The sequence below is a fragment of the Olea europaea genome, unplaced genomic scaffold (assembly GCF_002742605.1).
Source record: "Olea europaea var. sylvestris unplaced genomic scaffold, O_europaea_v1 scaffold500, whole genome shotgun sequence".
Classification (NCBI taxonomy): Eukaryota; Viridiplantae; Streptophyta; class Magnoliopsida; order Lamiales; family Oleaceae; genus Olea; species Olea europaea.
In genome coordinates, this window is record NW_019263312.1 from 61466 (window position 1) to 82773 (window position 21308).

Genomic DNA, 21308 nt, shown 5'->3' on the forward strand with positions numbered 1-21308 from the left:
AACAATTAAACATTCAATTAACAATTAAAATAAATATTAAATAAACAACTAAACAATTAAAGTAAATAATTTAAATACATATTTAAATATTGAATAAATAATTTAAATGAACAATTTAAATAAATAATTAACAATTAAATATTAGATAAACAATTTAATTGAGTGAAGTAACAATGGCACAGCTAGTTGACATATTTAGGGAATGCGACAATATGTTTGACAAGTTGAAATTAGAGATAGTGTTTATACTGTAGAGAGCATACTGAGGGTCATCACAAGAAGATGTCGATCAATGTATTTCATTTGGAGGTTGTTGATGACATTGATACATTTAACAACTATCCCTAGAGACAAAGATGACAATTATCGGCTTTTCTCGACGATCCTGAGGCTCGTATATTCATTTGTGATTTTATGTTGTATGTCATTTCGAAAACTCGATGTATGATCATTAACTTGGTGAAATATGTCAGCTTGAAGTGCTCACTAAGCTGACATCGTTGATCGAGGAGGAAGGTCAGAGTCATATTCGATGAGATACAATCAGCAGGTGATGGGGGTCTCAGATAGTGACAGAGAGGGTGGCGAATATGGTGACTAGGAGGGTAACGATGAAGGGGTGGGGATGTACACAGATGTTTCATTAGAATCGTTATAGATGTCAGTGGGAATGGGAGAGGTGTCAGTGGAGGGGACGAAATAATTATAATAATTGTATTTATGAAATAATTGTATATTTTTTTTATTTATGAAATAATTATATATATTGTAAAATTTATTTAAATAAGGTAATTAAATATTACATACATAATATACCCAACCAATTAAGATAATTTTTAAATAAAATATCTAAATAGGAAATTAAATTAAAATGTTAATTTTTATTTAATTAAGTGATTAACTAAATAATTAAACAAAGTAATTAAACAATAAATAAATAACATACACAACTAATTAAGACAATTAATTAAAGAAATATTTAAATAAGACATTAAAATAAATATTATTTTTTATTTAAATAAGTGATCATTTGAATAAAGTAATTAAATATTAAATAAATAATATACATAACCAATTAAGATAATTAATAGAGAAATATTTAAACGAGAAACCAAATTAAATATTAATTTTTTTATTTGAGTAGGTATTTAAAATAAATAATTAAGTAAGGGTCAATTAAGATAATTAATTAATGAAATATTTAAAAGAGAAATCAAAATTAAATTTTAATTTTTTTATTTGAATAAGTGTTTAAAATAAATAATTAAATAATTTATTAAATATACATAATCAATTAAGATAATAAATTAATAAAATATCTAAATGAGAAATCAAATTAAATATTAATTTTTTTTAAGCAAGTGATTAAATAAATAATTAAATAAAGAAATTAAATATTAAATAAATAATATATATAACCGATTAAGATAATTAATTAATGAAATATTTAAACAAGAAAGTAAATTTAATATTAATTTTTTTAATTTGGGTAATTGTTTAAAATAAATAATTAAATATAAAGTGAAAAGTGTTTGATTTTTTAATTTGTAACTTAAGGGTATTTTTGTCTTTTGAAACAAAATTCTATTTTTGTAATTGTATAAACTACTTAAGGGCATTTTTGTCTTTTACTCAAGAAAAGGCCATTTTGACTATGGACAAATATTTTTTGGTTAAAGTGAAAAATTGCTATTTTGACTAAGCCAAACTAAAAATTACCCCGCCCCCCCCAACCTTTTGGCGGCAAGGCGACCGAATGAAATTTTGGGAGTAATTTTAGTGAAGAAAATCGAAGAAATGGCAGACATATGAAGCTAGAATTGCCAACGGCCCAACGTTTTTGCGGCTCGTAATATCATCTCCTCAAAGGTACTACTACATATATATTTGCAGGCAGACATATGAAGCTAGAATTTTTTTAAACAATAAAATGAAAACTTGTTTACTGATGAAAATATTGTTTGATCGTCGTTACATCCAAGTGTTCCTATGTTTGTTTTGTTCGTGAGGAAAGCTAGCTAATTCAAGTAATTTTTTGGGTTCCGGGTTCGCCTTTTTTTTGGGTAAATAGGTTGATTGATAGTATTTTGTTTCAGCTGTATTGTCATTGCTAAATTTGGAATTTATATTTTTGTCAAATTGTTGATAAGGTGTGGCTCGGTTTTGCTAAAATTCCTTGGGGAGTTCTAAGGTGGTGAATCTTGAATTTGTGGCATGTGTTGAGCCATGTTTCCGGTGTATTGAGCAAGGAAAATTTCACCTAGGAATAGCAAATCTTAGGCCAAGTGGGTGTGAGCAATTCAACCCTAATACCAAGATCTTTAGAATTTTTGATCAAGAAACATACCTTGATCCAGAGCAATTAATGAGAAGATTTGAATCTGCAAATAAGAAAAAAGAAAAACAAAGACAGTTCTCTCTTTTCCTCTCTGTAATTGAACTTAATTAATTTGATGGTTTATTGACGTTTATAGGTAGAGAGATAGTTTCTCATGAGCCATAAAAAACTACCAATCTTTCATGAAAGAGTGCAGCTATGAAACTGCCACTTCTCAATGGGTCAATTGAATTTTAGAAATATAAAACCATTTCAATTAATTCTTTAATAATACTACATTGCCAACAATTAATTGGTCTTACATTGGGTGCGAGCATTGAGATAGGAAGCGTGTATGGGAAATTAGCCTTGAGGAAATTCTCAGGTCCTCAGGTAATGGAATGAGAGAGGCTGGCTTCCAGGATGCGAGAGAGTAGAGATAGCTTTTGTTGGTCTAGAGAAGGTGTAAGGCTTGAATTTGGGAATAAGTCACCATGTAATGTGTAGTCATGTGGATATTTTTTCAGTCATGAATGGAAATCTCTTTGTTAATGAATGTTGTGTTTGGCTGAGCTGAGTAGCATCAGTAAATTGTGGGTGCACTTTTCATTAAATTGCTGGTATGTGGTGTGTAAATTGGATTCAGTGTTCTTGTTTGTTTTCATTGAATCCAACAAGCGGTGTGAATAGTAACAGTCGTGGCCAAGAGTGCAGATCTAGTTTTAGTAGCATGCACAGGTTTGAGCTCTTGGTTCAATGTTTCAGAAGGATAGAAATTTGTTAATGTCTTGGAATATTTGATAACTTCGATGGATGGATGATGAATGCCCCAAAGGTTTCTCTGTTACAGACAATATGAGACATGAGCGGGTGAAGAGAAGTATTTAGGGAGATGATAAACGGTGCACAGGGGTGTTGGATCTGGATTTGGGAATTAAATGTCTAATGGATTTATACTTGTACGTACAATTTCTCTCACAATAAAAGAATGGAAATCCCTGGTGACAGCCATTTTTACTGAATTACATCATTTTTATGGATGCAAATGTCTTTATTATCACATTAAGTTGCTTATGTGGTGTTTAGATTGGATTTTGATTACAACTCAGTAGATGTTTTTCTACATAATCTTAACAGAGCAGTGAATTTAATCCCATTTTTGAGTATAATAATATGTGCAACTTATCTCTTTTAGGATGCGTTATCATTAACTGAATTCGAGTTGATGGAATTTTTGGATGTGGGATTGGTTGAAGTAACACTGGCACTAGCACATATTAGTGAAATTTCAAGTCCGCCCTATCTGACTGTAGGTATATGGTTGTAGAAAGTATAAATGAATTTCGTTAACATTCAATCACCATAAGCTTACCAGGGACTGTATTGTCCGTTCTTACCAAAGAATGGTTCGTTAATTGTGATTGTAGGCTTTGTCATTGCTGGAGCAGTGCATCCAAAATGAATACTTGGCTGGCTATTTTCCCACACGCTTAAAGGGACTTGATGTGGCCCTTTGTGGTGGAATACCATTTGGTGTTGTAACAGAGTTGGTTGGTCCTGCAGGGACTGGCAAAACACAGGTAAATAATAATATTTGCTTCCATTTCTGTATGTGTTTATTTACTATATTATTTCTGATTGATTTTCTCTCAGATTTTGAATTATAATATGGGGCTTAATTTCTTTTCTCAGTTAATTTATTTTGTTGGGTTCACGTATGGCGTTCTGTTTTACCACATTTTTGTTTTCTATCGAATTAGATCTGATATAATTATTTGCATGACCTTTAATTGATATTTGTTATCTCAAAAACTGCAATCTCCATTTGTTCATTTTGATCAGGCTAATCTCATGGCGCTTCACCAGGAAAATGTTATGTACACTGTCTTTTTCATATTGGCTGAAGTTTGGCAAATTATGTTTCTCGAACAGCTGATTAGTCTGATCTAGACCAATTCAGCTCTGCAACGGCCATGCATTTGACGCCAATATTTCCAAAATTTTTCCTCCTAAATATGCAAGTTGCCGACGGGTCGAGCAAATATCATTGATTTTGCCAAGATATCAAAGTGACTTTTAATTCATTTTGAAGCATGAAAACCTGTTTTGATACAACTAATTGCAGAATTTAACATTCTGTGCTTAGATTGAATATCACTTGGTCTCTCATTTATCCTCTGTGTGGTGATAAGAATTTTTATTTTATTTATTTATTTATTTTTTTGTTGAGCTGATCCATTTTTATTCTTTGCAACTATAGTTTTTCCTGAAGCTTGCATTACTAGCTTCCTTGCCTTCTAACTAAGGAGAATTTGATGGCCGTATGATATATATTGATGTGGGATCGAAATTTATTTCAAAAAGGCACCTGTTGATCCGGCTAATATTAATTTCAGTGCTTTACCATAAATAGACTGTCAGAATCTTATAGTCATACACTGCCTTTTTTTTTCAGAATGATAGAAATGGGGGTTAATAATTTCCTGGAAATTTTCACACTGAAGGAATAACGAAAGAGGTAAGCATGCTAGTGTTCAGTAATTTGTCTTTCTCAATTCACTCCTTGATGCTTGCGATGGGTATGAGATGATATAAATGTTTTGGCTCTTTTTATGCGGGCACAAATTAACCTAGAACCAAGTTTGTATATTATGTTAAGGGCAGTTATTTTAGTCAGATCAAGAATCAGAACATCAATTTCGAATTTGACCATAACGCTCATATCCTATGTCTACTGGGGGCATGACGATCATTTTTGTGCAAATAACTTTTTGTCAACTTATTACTTCCAAACATGGGCATTACCAAAATGCAGAGGCCATAGTTTAGGGACCAATTAGGAATTTTCCTCATCCCTTTTTAATTTTACAAGATTATATGAGGATTTTACTTGCTTTTTCCTCCATTTTCTTTCCCTCCCCAAAGAAACAGTAAAAAAGAAGGGAATTCAAGCACATTTTCAAAATGAGAAAAGCTGAGTTCAAAGAAAAAAAGCCATGAGTGATACAATCCTTTCAAAAGATCATCTTGTAGGACATATGTTTTTACTAAAGTTTTTTTCGTTTTTACTAAAGTTTTTTTCATGTTTCAGATGGCAGGTGGAATCCTATTTTTGCAGCCAGCATCATTAACTAAATTCACTGAAAGGTGCAGAATGGTACCATCTTTTATGCCTTTTTCCCAAGTACAGGTCAAACTATCTATATAATTGGAAGGAAAAGAAAATGGTCGGATACACTAGTGGATAATCTGGAGAGAGCATACTGAATGAAGACAACTTCCACTGAGTCTGTTTTGTCATTTGCTTCAATACTTGGACTAGAACTCTCAATGGATAATGAAAATCGATAACTTTGATCATATACTTATAAAATGACATTAACCAATTGGAAATATTGAGGGTTCATGTGTAAATTTTATATTCCTTCGTAATTGATGCCTGAGATCAATGAACTGCGCCATGCTATCCAGAATTCAGTAGTCCAAATAATCTCAGCATAGTAGGTTACCGTGAACATGATATAGTATTTTTTGGTGAATGGTATGAAAGCAGTGGTTGTCAAACCCATGCACATCCACAGGAGTACTTTCCTCATAAGCTGAATGTTCTTACAATGCACCTCCCAAGAGTCATTTTAGTTGGGCTAAACAGCCAACTAGTAGTAGGCATTGTACACCAGGATTTATGGTCCATGATGTGATGGAATTAATTGTCAACTGTGAGATCCCACGAGAACGAGAAAGTGGATACAGTTTTTTCAGTGTGGTTTAGGAATACTATGTAACTGGTTGATGTCTTTTTGGACAATGGCTTTAGACCATGTATTGCGCCTGTGGGCCCTATTGAGCAGGTCACGTTCGCAGCATTTTCCTCAACCTTGGGCGTGACATCTGGATCAATTGGCGACTGATTATTTAGTTTTCAGACAGTTCTGTAATCAAGGGAGAAAGAGAATGAAGGAAAAATTAACAAGAATAAAATTGGAGCTTTATCACATTCTTGGCTATAGCTTGTATAGATTCTTGTAAACTTCCTTTACACTATTTCTGACTTTCTTATATTCAGTGAGATGATTAACTTGTCATGGGTCTGATTTTTTTATCATACAATTATGTTTTTAAATCAGCTTGCAGCAGATCTATGTTTCAGTCCAAAATCATGCAAAGCTTCTTATAATCAATAGCATGACTGCTCTTGTTTCTGGGTGAACTCCTTTACTTCCGTTTCAACGTGTGTTCACAAGATTTTTAGGCCTCAAGTTATTAGCTCTCCAAGAGATTCATATGTTTTACTTTTAGCCTACTAGTCACTTTGTTTCTTACTTATAAGTAAATAAATGATTTATTTTGACAACAAGGGAGGATAACTGACAAATACGAAACAAGCTTTTAATTAAAGAATAACTTCCTTCAATAATTTAATAGAATCACTACCTATAACCTAATCCCATCTCAATCTCTTTCTGAATGTCAACCCTCTTCTATTCCCATAGCTGACAGCCCATCTCTCTCTCTTTTTTTTCTGCTTGTCAGTAAGGTCTCCCTTCTTTTCTCTGTCCTTCCCCATCCCGTTCTAAATGTAAAGATTTTACCATTCTAAATGTTCTACAGTGCAAGTTTTCATATCCGATGTGAAATTACCATCTTATATATTGTTTGTCAAAGACGGACACATACATTGTATATTCTTATCCTCGTTTCCAATGCTGAAGGGCTTAGCATTATTACATGCTTAGAGTTAGGTGGTTGTGAGCGTGTTATCTTAAAACAACTCGGTGATTGGTTTCCACTTACAAGCTAGAATTTAGCTGTAGCGGAAATCTCTCGATAAATTTTGATTCCGGGCTTAGAAAACAATCAAACGAACACCAGTTTATCCTGACTCGACCCGAGACTTTCGCCTTCACTTTGAACTGCTCTCTTTCTCTCTAACCCTACAAAGAAGAAAGGTGGTGGTGTTAGTAATCCACAAAGGTACGGAGAGGAAGAAGGAGATATCACAATGGTTGAATCTTACTCACAACCTCACATGACTTCCCTCTCTCTCGGCTGCCTCTCTTCTCTCAACTCTCCTCTCCATTGCTACAACACACACACACACCAAAACGGATGGGAGATAAATACATATATAAAGATTAGTTTAGGTCCCCAAATATGGGCCAAGAGATCTCTAAGTGGGCTGCCATATAACCTAAACTAATGGGCCAATTTCCAACTTTATATTAATTACTAAATGGTCTAACTAACCAAATAATCATCCAACTCAAACCCTAGCCATCCAAAAGTGTAGTTCGTGTCCGAGCCGAGCCAAGTCCATGGTGTCGATAAATAATCCAACAACTGTTTTAAATCATTGCCCGGATTATTGGGTATCAAAAAACCCAACACTAGCATTTTCTTCACAGTTAAAGCAAATGACAATATATTATCTTCAAATCATCTTCTTCAAAATATCTCGGTTTTTTCCGGTGAGAATGGGCAGGGACCTCCTGGACAGCATGCTTTGGGTTGGCATATCTCATTTATCAAGTGAGATTTTGTGGAAATATTGATCTTCTTGCTTCTCTTATCCCAATTTTGACTTTGTTTATAGTTGATATTCTTTCTTTGCACATTCAGATCACTTGCAGAATTTTCTCGAATTCCTGTAGTGGTGACTAACCAAGTACGATCTCAAGGCCATGATGAAACTTCCAGATAGTTATTCCAAGGTATTATTTCTAAAATATGCTGTTGAATTCTCTCTAAACTACTATAATATTAGATGTTGTGCAGTTCAAAACAGAACTGACAATCCAGAAGATCTGACGACCTTTGATTCTCATCTTGTTGCTGCTCTGGGGTATCAGTGGCACACGCGGTTTCTCTTCGTCTTGTGCTTGAATCTAGATTGTTATTGTTGTACCTTACTTTGGGTGTAACATCTTTGAAGTTTATGCTGCACGATCTTATGCCAAGTTATGTTTTGCATGAGTAATTAGTTATCCATTTATTTATGTTTCCTTATCTTGGAATGCATTTTCCCTGAATGCCTTAGCGTACTTTTTGTTAATAGGGCAGCATTATTTCTCAAATATTGTGCTGATTGAATTTTAACGTATAGAGAAGATGGCTGATGTAGTTTCTATGTATAGAGATAATATGGCTGATCTGGTTTCTATGTATAGCGGGTAAATATGGTTGTATATATTTCATTTCCTTTCCTGTACCTAACTATATCTATATAATAGAAAACCTACCTCATTGAGGAGGGACTTCGAATCAAATTGACATGGTATCAAAGCCTCCTAGTTTTTCCTCAGTCTGAGTTCCCTATTCTTTCATAGCCTCTAGTCCTCTCAGACATTCTTAGTTTTTCTTGTCTCCCACGGACAGAGTTCATAATCAGTGTGTTGGGTTCACAGGCAAGAACTACACCACGTTGGAATTTCAGTTTGAGACTTACCTTCGCGGTAAGGATCTATGGCATCATATTGGTGGTTCTCCTGTCTGCTACTGTTGCGAAAGAGAAAGGATTGCAGGACACTTCGAGTGCGACTTGGGCTGTCCAAGATGCCCAAATTCTCTCTTGGATTCTTGGCTCTATGGAACCTCAGATTCTTCTTCATCTTCGACCTTACAAGACTGCCAAAGAAATTTGGCAATACTTCCGCAGTGTCTATTACCAAGATAACTCCGCTTGCAACTTTCAATTGGAATTAGATATTTCTCATCTGTCTCAAGGATTGCTGTCCATTCAGGATTATTACTCCCAGTTCATGAGTCTTTGGGCTGATTATTCAGAAATTATTTTGGTTGATGTCTCAACTGCTGCACATGCTGCTCTTCAGACCGCTCATCTCAACAGAAAGTGTAGTCAATTCTTGATGAAACTATGGCCTGAATATGAAGCTGTTCGCTCCTCTTTATTGAACCGTTCCCCTCTTCCTTCCTCAGAGGTTTGCTTTGGAGAACTTCGCAAGGAGCAGCGCTTGGCCACTCAAACCAACCTACAAGATGCTGGTTCTCCTCTTGTAAGCATGGCATATGCTGCCCATGGGAAGCCTCGTACTACTCGTGATTTCAGCATGGCACAATGCTATTCTTGCAAACAATTTGGGTACATTGCCCCCTCAATGTCCCAATAAATCTTGCAAGTACTGTAAGAAACGCGGAAATATCATCAAAGAAAGTCCTATTCAACCTCCAAAACCTGTTTCACGAGCTCTGCAAGCTGTTAATGTTCCAACTATTGATCCTAGCCTCTCATCCATTGCTGACTCGTCTGCTTCAGCTGCTCTGATGTCTCAGGGTACACCTATCCATCCCTCTTTAACGCCTGAAATGGTCCAACAAATGATTTTATCTGCCTTTTCTACACTTGGACTGCAAGGTAAACACCTATCCTCATGTCCTTGGTTCTTGGACTCTGGTGCTTCAAATCTCATGACTAATTCAACCACGAACCTTAGTAATGTTCGTCCATATACTGGTTCATCTCTAAATCAAACGGCAAATGGCCAACATCTGCCTATTAAAGCTATTGGTGATATCAATTCCTCTATTAAGGATGTGTTTGTTTGTCCAAAACTCTACTAATTTGGTTTCTGTAGGCCAATTAATCAACCAAAAATGTGATGTTCACTTTAGATTTGATGGCTGTTACGTGCAGGAGCAGGAAATGGGACAATTGATGGCAAAGGGGCTTAGAGTTGGACGTCTTTTTCCGTTACACCTTTTTCCTTCGAGTGCAACATTGTCTTCACCTTTATTTTCTCTTGCTTGTAAAGTGTGTGTCCGAAGAGGCACCATTCATAATCATCTTCGTCTCTCACAGAACAAAGGTTTATAAAGCTAGCAAAATCTTCAATGCCGCATTCCTTTTCAACATTACTGCATCTGGAATTTCCATGCCTGATGATGATGGAGTGGAAATGATGTGACCAGAAATAAATTCTATACACTATCAAGGTTTGGTGTTATTTTTTTCTTGTATGTTGCAAATTTTTGAAACTCTACTTCAGGAGGAAATCAAAGATAGAAAAATAGTGCCAAAGACTATCATATTTATAATTAAATTTGTCCGCATTAATAGGGAAAAGGATACATTTTTAGATATGTTAGTTCAACATCATATCAAGCACACGGTGGTCATGAGTTTAAGTCTCACCATCGCTTATTTATGAAAATTGTGCAAGTGTAAAGTAATTGATAAACAATAGAATCTGCCATGCATGTGGAGGCATGTTGAAGACATAGTCTAATGAAATAATGCTTTCTCCTCTCTAATAGTTTGAGCTTTTAGATGAAGCGAATACTAAAACTACATCCATACAGATTGCGTACATTGACTAGTACATAGACAAGTTATGAATTACCTGGTAATGGCTCCCTTAAGTGTGGTCATTCCAAGTAGAAACCTGTGTTGTTTGCATATAAATTTGGTTAATGGTTATCTTGAACTTAATATTGCCAGTACTCATGTATACCTTCCATGGCCTTTTTCTCATACTTCTCAAAGGAATAAAAGATGTTCTTTCCGACTGCAACAATCATTAAATATTATACGCTCAATGCAGGTCATAGTGGCATAATTAATTTTGATATCGAAATGACACATGAGGGACATGGGCTGAAATCTGATTAGTTTGAGACATGTACCATGATCTTTTCTTTTAGTTCAGTTATTGATTTTTGGTTATAAATTTTTTCACCTTATATCTAGAATTATATATTTCTTATTTCTGCTTGAAGTGCTCTTTCTTTGAGGATGGCTTTTGGTCACCTGTATATCCAATCACTCTTAACAACTTCAGCATTATGATGATTAATCGATCATTGAATATGAGGTGATTGTAGTTAATTTAGTTATCAAATGATCAATTATCTATTCTGTTGTATTATTGTTCCTGTCTGTTGTTCAAGTTGGTACATCATATATTCTACTATTATAGTCAATTAAATATGTTATACGTCTAATTTTCATTTTGCTTGAATCTGTATGATTTCTATTTATTTATTTTATTTTTTGGCATATCCAATTTATGTCTGATACAACATATATCGACACTGATCTGTTACTTGTGAGTTGTTTCTACAAAAAGGTTAAGTCTCAAACGAATGTTCTGCATTTTCACACTAACATTCTTTTAGAATTATGAGTTTGAATCTTCATTCCTGTAGATAAGTTGTGTTCCTTTTTTCAAGAATGAATTTACGGTAGTTATATTGGACGGGGTTTTGGACTACGACTAGAATTTTTTGCCTGGCAAATGACTATTTGGTTTGCCTGTGTTAAGGGAATATATTGAGAAGACACTACAAATTGAAATGGTGCATTCTAATATTATTTTTGGCACAGAAAGATTCTATGTGACCAATGGATCAAATAATTATAATTATTCTGGTAGTTGCTCATGATTTCACATATTTTCAACTTTAAGCATAATAGATTTTGAGACAACGTGATAGTAGATTAGCTTAATTACTCCAAGTGTACAGTGAAATGAGATACCATTAAGCTGGTGGGTTGTGACTCTTTTCCTATTGGACAGCTGTAATTAATTAAGTGATTGGACTCTTCAAGGATCTGGGCACATAAACAATCCATTTGTGGCTTGTCTCATTAGGTACTTGATATATTGAATAAGAACAAGAAAATACTAAAATTAAGGAAATTGTACAGCAGATGCAACTGGTTGATGTGTGCTACTTTTCGTTTAAGTAAAAGTCATATTCTTGAAACAGGAATATTTTAATATGCACTTTGATATTTTCTTCTTGTTTATTCTATGTGAGAATCATGTGAAGATTTATTTAACTACAATACTGTGAACTGTCTTCCTTCTTTTCTCATGCAGTTGGCGCGTTGTGACTGGTAACAACAAGAACCAGGGGCGGACCTATTAAGGGTCTAGTGGGGGCAGTCGCCCCCACTGAAATTTCAAATAGCTTCAGAAAAAATTAGCAACGAACATTGGGTGTTTGATCTAGTGGTATATATCTTGCTGTGGTTGCAGGAAGTCTTGGGTTCAATTCTTAGGATGGCTTTTTTATTATTCTTCTTGTTTTTTGTTTTTGGCTCTTTTTCTCTTTTAATTTTTTGTATCAATTCCATCATACCACAAAAATGATTGAATAAAATTGATATAGTTGTATTCCAATTAATTTTTCTGTTCTTGTAAAATCACAAAAGGTCGACAAAAAATAAAACAAAAAAGAACATACATAAAATGTTGTCTTTGAAGAAAAACAACTGTGAAAATTTAGGGACATTCCAAAGTGATTCTCCACCAGGCATCACCAACTTCGTCCGGACTTGAAACATTGAAAAAATGCTTTCACAATTTATTTTAGCTCATTTTCTTGTCTCGCCCCCACTGAAAAATTATCTTGGGTCCGCCCCTGACAAGAACTCGGGCTTTAAGCTTTTAAGCAAAGGAAAATTATCTGTCCGAGGTTGTTAAATTGTCTGAATTAAGCAATTTTATTTTTTATGCCCATAACTACGATGAATTGGCGTGCTTAAATATAATTTGTTCTCAATTATCCTATTTGTACATCACTTTTTTCACATCAATTTTCACACTTCTCTCACAAAGGTGGGGTCCATGATTATTTTAATCGTTGGACCCCACCCACTTGCATATGTGTGTGCTATGAAAATTGATGTGAAAAAAAAAATTTACAAGCAGAATGGTCCGTTTGTTCTAGTTTTGGCATCTTAATCTCCTCAAATCTGTTATGCTCATAAAATAATATCATTTATGACGGTTACATAGTAATCTGTCAATAATTTAATATGCGTATGTATGATACTTGAATTTTTTGTTAGTTGTGCAAGCAAGATATGATATCTATCGAATTTTGGCATTTTATTAGGCACATTCAGTTACATATAATGGATGCTTATTCTTCATGCATTAAAAATGATTTCCATCAGCTGAAAATAATTCATAATTCTTCCTTGTACATAGCTAATTAGAGGTGTCAAAATCGATGTGGTCCCCATTTTTTTAAATTTTTCCTTCATGTTTTTTAAATAGATATGGCTCCTTTTTGGTGTAGATTAAAATCAAATTTTCAATAAATTTTGATGAAATATGTGGTTAAATTAATTGTTGATTTTTGACTTGAGATTTTGATTTAATTTTAATGTACACCAAATAGGGATTTCGTAATTTTTTAAGTGAAAAAGCAGCTTCCATTGGTTGGGTTAAGTGGGATAGTGAAGAGCCAACATCAACTAGCAAAACCTTTTTTGTCGAGGTGAGCTATTGGAGAAGATCAATATATTATATAAAAAGTAACGTTCACCGGTTGAGCGTCGACTCTTCAGTTGCATTGCTAAACGATTGTACGAGTGAAAATATTAAAGCATTGGAAAGTAACAAATAAAGTAGAAGTTGAAACGAGAATTAAGATAGTGCATCTAGGTAGACATATCGAGTGAGCAAGGTATGACATTCCTAGAGATATGTTAAGACGATTTTTCTAAACGGAGAGAATAGCTCATGCAAGAATTTTGGACTAAAAATGTATTTTGTTCCTTTTATTATTTGATTGGAAGTTTATTATGCCAAAGGCTGGTAGATTTTGATGGATGGTACGATTTAGGCGTGATTTTTATGACTTAGTTGACATTATTATAACTAACGCACCTTATAGTAATGATATTGATTCATATCATTATTACACTCGACTAGGATTGTCCACAATCACATTATTTTTTGGGTAAAAAATTAACAGAATTTGTGAGATGAGTAGCAAAAATTAGACTATCGAATTCAAAAAAAATAAAAAATAAAAAAAATCATAAATTAAATAGTCAAATTAGAATTGGATCACAAACAAGAAAATATATTTGGTTGCAACTCTACTAAATATAATACATTTAGTGTTTTAATTGAAAATTTTTCATGGTTCGGAAGTAAATTGTCTTGTTCTTTGATACACTGCTAGTGTCCGATGAGCCGGCAACCACATAAATCAAAGCCTTGGAAATATTATTATTATTATTATTAATTAAGTATTTGATTAATAAATTATGGTTATAATTTTAATTAAGATTCACAGTTCATTTGTCAACATAGTCTAGGTCCAGGAAATATAAATGCAAAGTTGTTTTCCGTATTTGAAGCGTCGATGTGTGTTTGGGAGACGATAAAATTGCTTATAACTAAAATGTAAATATGTGGTTAAAGTTAGTACTTAATCTTTTTAAGTTGTCTTAGAGAATGCTCTAATTCAATTATGGAAAGTCAAAATATTTCATTTAGATTTTCAACATGCTCAAAGAAGAAACATGAAAGATGTGGTTAATATTGTTGGTTATTAAAATTAAATTTTTTAATAGATTATGATAGAAATTTTTGAAATATGTAATTAAAAAATTGTAAAATTCATGAAAGATTTAATTAATATTAATTGTTTGATTTTAATTAAAATTAAAATTAATTTTTAATCATTTCCAAACATGCTCTAAAGTTATAGCCCAATAATATGCATAGTTTAAGGAAAGTACAATTTGAATTTGGTTAGGTTAGGGTAGGGTAGGGGGTACAGTACGAGGTTGGTTTCTAGGGAGGAGGGGACGTGGATGCTTTATCTCCATTCGTACTATGCTTTTTATTTTGTCTTTTAGCTGACCTTTCCTTTTTCTACAATTATTCTTATAGACAGATATTTTCTTTTTTTTAGTATTATATTTTCCATCTCACTTTAATTATTGCCTTTATGTTCAAACTTTGGAGTGGGAAAGCATTGGAGACCCATTTAACCAAATATATCATCATTCAATTTCTACGTGTTTTTAGTTGTGTGGGGCGTGGCGTGGGGTGTTGGGGTGGGGTGCGTGCGTGGGGTGGTCTAGTCCAGATTAGTCCTATCATGAAATGTGAAAAGATTCCATGTGTAGAACCAACAAGAAGTATTTAATTTTTTCTTGCCAAAATATGAAAATTGATTTTTGAAGTAATCGGAACCATCGGATGGGATTGATAACACCCGAACCCATGTATCCAAACCGTTGATGTTCCAAAGTTGGTGGAGAAGTGAATGTGGCAGGTAAGTACTTGGTGGAGGATGGACCAAAAATATAGCATTTCAGTGTTGGTGGTCACGGGTCGGGTCACAATCAGAGGTGGTGTGAATTGATTGGATGCCGGGTAGTTGAGGTTACTAGATTTGGAAAGCAAAACTAGGAGTAAAAGGTGAGTTTTAAGGTAGGGACAATTACCCCATTTTGGTCATCCATATATTGGAATAATGGCAAGGTGGTTCTCGATCATTAAAGAGGGGCAAATTGATATTCTACTCTTTGTGAAGTTAGATTTTATTTTCCAACTTGGCTCGAATCCTATAAATTTGAACCCACATATGTTTCCATGATAGTCACGTAATGATTTAATAAATCCCGAATGGTTTTGTTTTAGTTACATATGGGATCGATAAAATAGAGATTTTTCGATCAAATTTAGTTAGTTTAGGCTCTCGCTCGAAACTCATGAAATCCCACGTTAGGATGAAATCACAAGAGATGATTTTGTGAAATATCTTCATACCTCCTGTTTAGTGATAGGCGAACTTTGTCTTTTGTTACATTTGCTGGATTTGAGACCGAATCCCTCCTAAATTTGTACTTTTATTATTTGTTACGAATAAAAATTGCCACCACATGCGATTTAAAAAGAAAAGATTAAAGCCCGGACTTTTAAAAAGACGAGGCCAATATGCTAAATAAAAAAAGGGGAATTTACACAAATGTCACTAAAATTGAAAATGCAAAAAAAATTTGGACATTCACCAATTTCTTCCAAGAATGTCAATTTTTCCCTACAAAATGTCCACTTTACCCTTTAACACCTTTTTGGAGCAATAAATGCTTGATTTGAATGCAATTAATGTTATAATGTGATTAATTTATTTTTGCTTTAAATTTAATATTGAAGATATGATATTATATTGTATAATAAGATTTTTTTTGATTAAAAAAGGGGTGAAATCTTTACAAAATACACATACACACACGAATTGAAAGAGCTTCTTCTTCTTCATCGTCTCCATTCCATCATCAACAAGGAAACAAGGAAAGCCATTGACAAATTTGAAAGGTAAGGTAGTAGAAAAAAGTTCATCTCATGTCATAGTTGACTACTTTAAATGTTCAATACAATATGATCATATTTAAATGAACCCTTTCAATCTCTTATTCATTGATGTAGTAAATTTTTGGTATATTTTAGAAATAAAAATTATACCAATATTATATAGAAAATGTGAAGTATTCCATATATAATTCAACATTTAATGAAGCATTAAGTGATATCTTGTTCATTTCTAAAAAGATACAGTGATATTGTAGTTCAGAATTTATTATGGCCTTTATCGTTTTCAATAAATTCGTCAAACAGTGAAGCACATGGAATTTATCTTTCTCGAAAGTTATGGCAGTAGAACTGTCGAGTGGTATCTTGGAAACTGTCGGGTTAGACATTTTAACTGTTGAGCTCGACATTTACTAACTGTCGGGATAGAAAATGTAATTGTCGATTTCGACAGCTGAAAACTGATCATCTTTTATATCTTTGGTAGTACATGGATGTAAGTATTTTCGTGTGCCAATTTGATGTTATGAAATGTCGACATATGAATCTGCAGAATTCTCACTTTTGCAATCCTAACATTTCAGGTATGAGTCATGATTTCAGATTCATCGTGTCGTATGGAGGAAACTTCGTCCACTCAGATGATGAATGGAAGTGGAGAGGGGACAAAACCACTTCCATTTTAGTGTCGAGAAGTATTACCGTAGCAGAACTTCTGTTACGATTGAAGGAGAAACTTGGTATCGTTGAATCCTGCAATGCAATCGAATTGAAGTTCAAAGTCCCGAACTTGAATCTATCTCCGGCAGAGATACGCGACGATGAGGATCTACAGTGGTACATATCTGTTCATAAGGAAACTGCACTCTGCATCACATATTTGGTATTCGAGCTCCCAATTGTTGGTATAGCAACAGATGCAAACTGTGAAGGGAGCTTGTTCGGCCCAACGGAATGTCCACCGAATGTACAACATGACGAGATGAATCATCAGCACAGTGTGTCGCAAACCGAACGACCCGAACCTCCAATTGAGCGTATAGAGGCTGCAGCATCCGCCGAACACTTAGAGAACCCATTACATGGTACAGATCGTGCTTTTATTGCTGAAATAGACGAGACAATGTCATCAAATTCCAGACGTTCGTGCACAGATGAGTGGATTACAGCTGCAAATACATCGGTTCTCGCCGAGAAGCAAATATTCTTTATAAAGAAACAGTTGTACTCGAAGTTTCATGTACTTGCTTTGCAAGAGAAGTTCCAATTCCGGGTAAGCAGGTCAAGCTTGAAAATGTTAACAGTTGTCTGTGTGGATGATAATTGCAAGTGGATGCTACGTGCTTCTATTGTCAAGCAATCTGCAATCTTCATGATCCGTAAGTTCGTTGCAGTTCACACATGTTCCCTTGATTTTAGTCGTAACGCACATCGGCATGCCACTAGTGCTGTAATTGCGGAGCACATTTTGAGAAAATTGGATACTCCATACCGATCATATCCGCCTACTCATATTGCACGTGATATGGAAGGTGAGTTTGGTGTGAAAATCAGTTATAGCAAAGCACGTAGGGGGAAGCTCCATGCCCTAAATATGCTACATGGTACACCAAGGGATAGTTTTCAGAAATTATCTTCGTACTGTCACGTCGTAGGAGAAAGTAACCCGGGGACCGTTACCCACATCGAAGTTGATTGTTGTAATAGGTTTCGTTACTTCTTCGTAGCTTTTGGTGCAAGCATTCGTGGATACATGCAGTACTTGAGACCCGTTATTTGTGTGGACGGCAGTCACTTGAAAGGTCCATATAAAGGTACACTCCTAGTGGCAACTGCCCAAGATGGTAACAAACAGATTTATCCGTTGGCATGGGGGATCGTGGATGCTGAAACCAATAAATCGTGGAAGTGGTTTTTGTCGAACTTGAAAGACCTTATAGGGGATTCCGAAGAACTCGTGTTCGTTTCAGACAGGAAAAAGAGTATTCAGAAAGCTATTTCGTAGTTTTTCCGTCGTCTCGGCATGGTTGTTGTATATGGCATATGGAAAAGAACCTAATACAGCGGTATAACAACGCAAGCCTATTATTTCTATTCAAACGAGCTGCTACAACTTTTCAAGTCGAGGACATTGAACGACTCATGGGACAGATTCGTAGAGTAAGCGAAAGAGCGCACGGGTACTTAGAGCGAGCGGGATATTCATTTTGGTCCAGAGCACTATTTATTGGACACCGTTACAATATTATGACAAACAACAATGCAGAGTCGTTGAACTCGATGTTAAGAGAAGCCCGATCGTTACCGATAACCTGCTTGGTTGAACACATTCGGAGTATTATGCAGAAGTGGTTTTACGAACGTCGAGCAAATGCGGAGAATGCAGTACCTTATTGACACCAAGGATGGAGAACGAGCTACGGACGACTTTCGAAAATGGAACTAGGCTTCGAGCCCATGCAAACCACGGTCCCCGCTATCCTCACCTGACTCGTCGGAAGAGATGATAATGACCTCATTTGGGGGATAGTACGCCATCCAGTCGTCGTCGTCGTCGGAATCCCCCTCGTATCCGGCATCCAGCTCGAACTCCTCATTGAGGACTCCATTCGGTGATTGCGCACCCTCGTTGGAAACAACTTCGAAGTTGGGAAAAGGAACAGGGGAAATGGCTCCCCTCCCAATACGAGGGTTAACTTCCTCCTCATCTGACGAAATATAAATTGGAAAAAGCGGAGATGAACCAAGAACTGGCAGTGGCTATATATCCTGTTCCGAGGGAAGTGGATTGGGTTGTTCCGATCTTAATTACATGTACTCCTATTTTCCCACCACTCGTACGTCGTCCTCCAGGTAGACCACCAACCCGCCGTAAGCGTTCTAGGTAGAGAAGGTGAATGGGTGACAATGGTCTTGAAGGAATTGTTTGTAAGTGAGAATAAAGTCCCACACTTTTTATAAGCAAATTGAAGGGGAAACAATTATGGTCTCCATCTACCCAACCACCAAGTCCATTCTCCTAGTAAATTTGAAATGCAATTGGTGTGATGGTTGAATAAATGAAGTGTACCTTTATCCCCCATTTCCCCATACCTAGTATAATATTAAACACTCTTTAATCATGTGCACAATTAAGGAAATGTGCATATCTGCAACAAAAACCTGCTCAATCAAATTGCTACTTTTAACTGCACATAAAAATTTCACTGTCTGTTCGGCCTCGATAGATGTGTTACTTATTCTCGACAGTTGACGAAACCTTGCACTGCACTCACGGTCTGCGTCACACATACATGTTGTGACCTTTACGGGTCATCATCGCAACACACATGGAAGACGAACAACGAAATAATTATTTTTACTAATTTCATTGATTTATGAATTACTTTTTACCGTGGTTCTCATGCTCTTGACAGTTGTAACGACTCATCTTCTCGTTGCATATCATGTATGTGCCTTAATGCCTTAGTTTGAGAATTTATCATAATAATATCGTCCCCGATTAAAGCTATAGTGAAGACTAGATACCACTACATAAATTTATGAAATATAACATTCCCTATTTAACGTAACCAACACGGGTGTAAGAAGCATAACACAAATTAGAAAATCTTAAAGACTCGAAGTATATTACTACATCTATAATAAGATTGGATCGAATTCAACAATATCAAGAAAACAGTAGTTACAAAGCATTTCGGGAAATTGACATGTTGCATACGCATGTTCTCCTCCTCCAAAAGAAAATAAGCGCACACAATATGTCCAACAAAAACATATACCGAACAACAAAACGAACCTGATTGATAGAATCAACAAAGGTAAAATAGCAGACACAATTCATAAACACTACAACTACCGATCAGCCAAACAAAATAAAATATGAGGAATCTGTCCACGTATTACCACGGTACGCAAGAGTAATGAAAATGTAATGTAAAACGAATTCAAACAAAAGTTATTTATCCAACATGTTAACATCCGTCACCACCTTCACCAAATCGCTGACAGGGTATTACCAACTACAACACCACCGTCGTGCTGTCCCCACAGTTCACATCCCTTTTACTTCTTCGTTCACTTCGCCGCCCTTGTATATGAAGTCCTGGCCGCAGGAGCTGGACGTCGCACCCGTGCCGAGCACCGACTCGTCGTATGAACTCCGTGTCCTGGTTCGGCTACACTGGCGGGAACAGGGACTTCAGCGAGATCGCCTACGAGAATTCAAAAGGAGGGGGGAGTTAGTGACCATAAATGCCCTTCACGTAGCATAAGTAACATACAATAAGTGATGCAGAGAATGAACTTACCATCACCATCCGTAACATCGCAACCCTGTAAGTTGGCATCGTTGCTCGGGGCCGCATGTGAGGGCTCCATGGCTTCTCCATCTGACATTACAACACATTTGTAACTACATATGTGTTCGACGTTTGCAGTTGGAAGATAATGGAAGCGTACAGGAAGAAAGAAAATGAGAAAAATAATTCCCATGTTACCGTTCAAATTCGGGACGGCAAATATCGGCTCCATCTGTCCTCCACCTAATTGGAGACCACAATCACACTACAGGAATATGTTATTGCATTTTCATGAAGTCAGAATGGAAGTAGATGACATCGAATATAGTAGGGAAAAATCGTAGCACATGACAACATACCTATCTGTTCGTCGGTTGCTACGGGCAGTGGGTCGTGTACGTTGTCCGGGCGAGCCGCAATGTCTCCTCCATCTGTTGATGAGAACATGAAAACTGTTTGAATACATTAGGTTTCCCAACTTCCACAACATACAAAGTCCATCAAAAAACAAGTTTCAATGTGTTCATAAATAACCCACGTACCTTGTACATGTGCAGTTCCTGTATCTGCTCGCATGTCTCGCTCGTCTGGGGAATGCTCCATTTC

At 35.5% G+C, this 21308-nt stretch overlaps 1 protein-coding gene and 1 long non-coding RNA gene across 6 annotated transcripts; both read left to right on the forward strand.

Moving 5' to 3' along the window:
* Nucleotides 1-1774: 1774 nt before the first annotated feature.
* LOC111388478 lies at nucleotides 1775-6576 on the forward strand. Of its 2 annotated transcripts, none has more exons than XR_002701575.1 (4): nucleotides 1775-1869; nucleotides 3745-3897; nucleotides 4773-4835; nucleotides 5409-6576. It is a non-coding gene; the product is annotated as an uncharacterized LOC111388478 (long non-coding RNA). The 2 variants fall into 2 exon arrangements; XR_002701577.1 differs by lacking the exon at nucleotides 1775-1869 and adding an exon at nucleotides 3517-3630.
* Nucleotides 6577-7656: 1080 nt separating this feature from the next.
* On the forward strand, nucleotides 7657-12603 carry LOC111388477. Of its 4 annotated transcripts, XM_023013194.1 has the most exons (6): nucleotides 7657-7846; nucleotides 7937-8028; nucleotides 8722-9689; nucleotides 9969-10267; nucleotides 11051-11145; nucleotides 12157-12603. In XM_023013194.1, the coding sequence occupies exons 2-3, from the start codon at nucleotides 7999-8001 to the stop codon at nucleotides 9442-9444; spliced, it is 753 nt and encodes a 250-aa protein (XP_022868962.1). In that variant the 5' UTR covers nucleotides 7657-7846; nucleotides 7937-7998; the 3' UTR covers nucleotides 9445-9689; nucleotides 9969-10267; nucleotides 11051-11145; nucleotides 12157-12603. The 4 variants fall into 4 exon arrangements, with proteins under 4 accessions (XP_022868962.1, XP_022868963.1, XP_022868961.1 ...); XM_023013195.1 differs by lacking the exon at nucleotides 11051-11145; XM_023013193.1 differs by lacking the exons at nucleotides 11051-11145; nucleotides 12157-12603 and having other exon boundaries at nucleotides 9969-10585.
* The last annotated feature ends 8705 nt before the right edge of the window (nucleotides 12604-21308 follow it).

Excerpts from the sequence above, each read along its gene's own strand:
- LOC111388477 (XM_023013194.1), top strand. The coding sequence starts at position 7,999 with ATGATGAAACTTCCAGATAGTTATTCCAAG. Across the intron at positions 8,029-8,721 it reads TTCCAGATAGTTATTCCAAG|GCAAGAACTACACCACGTTG; the intron begins GTATTATTTCTA and ends TTGGGTTCACAG.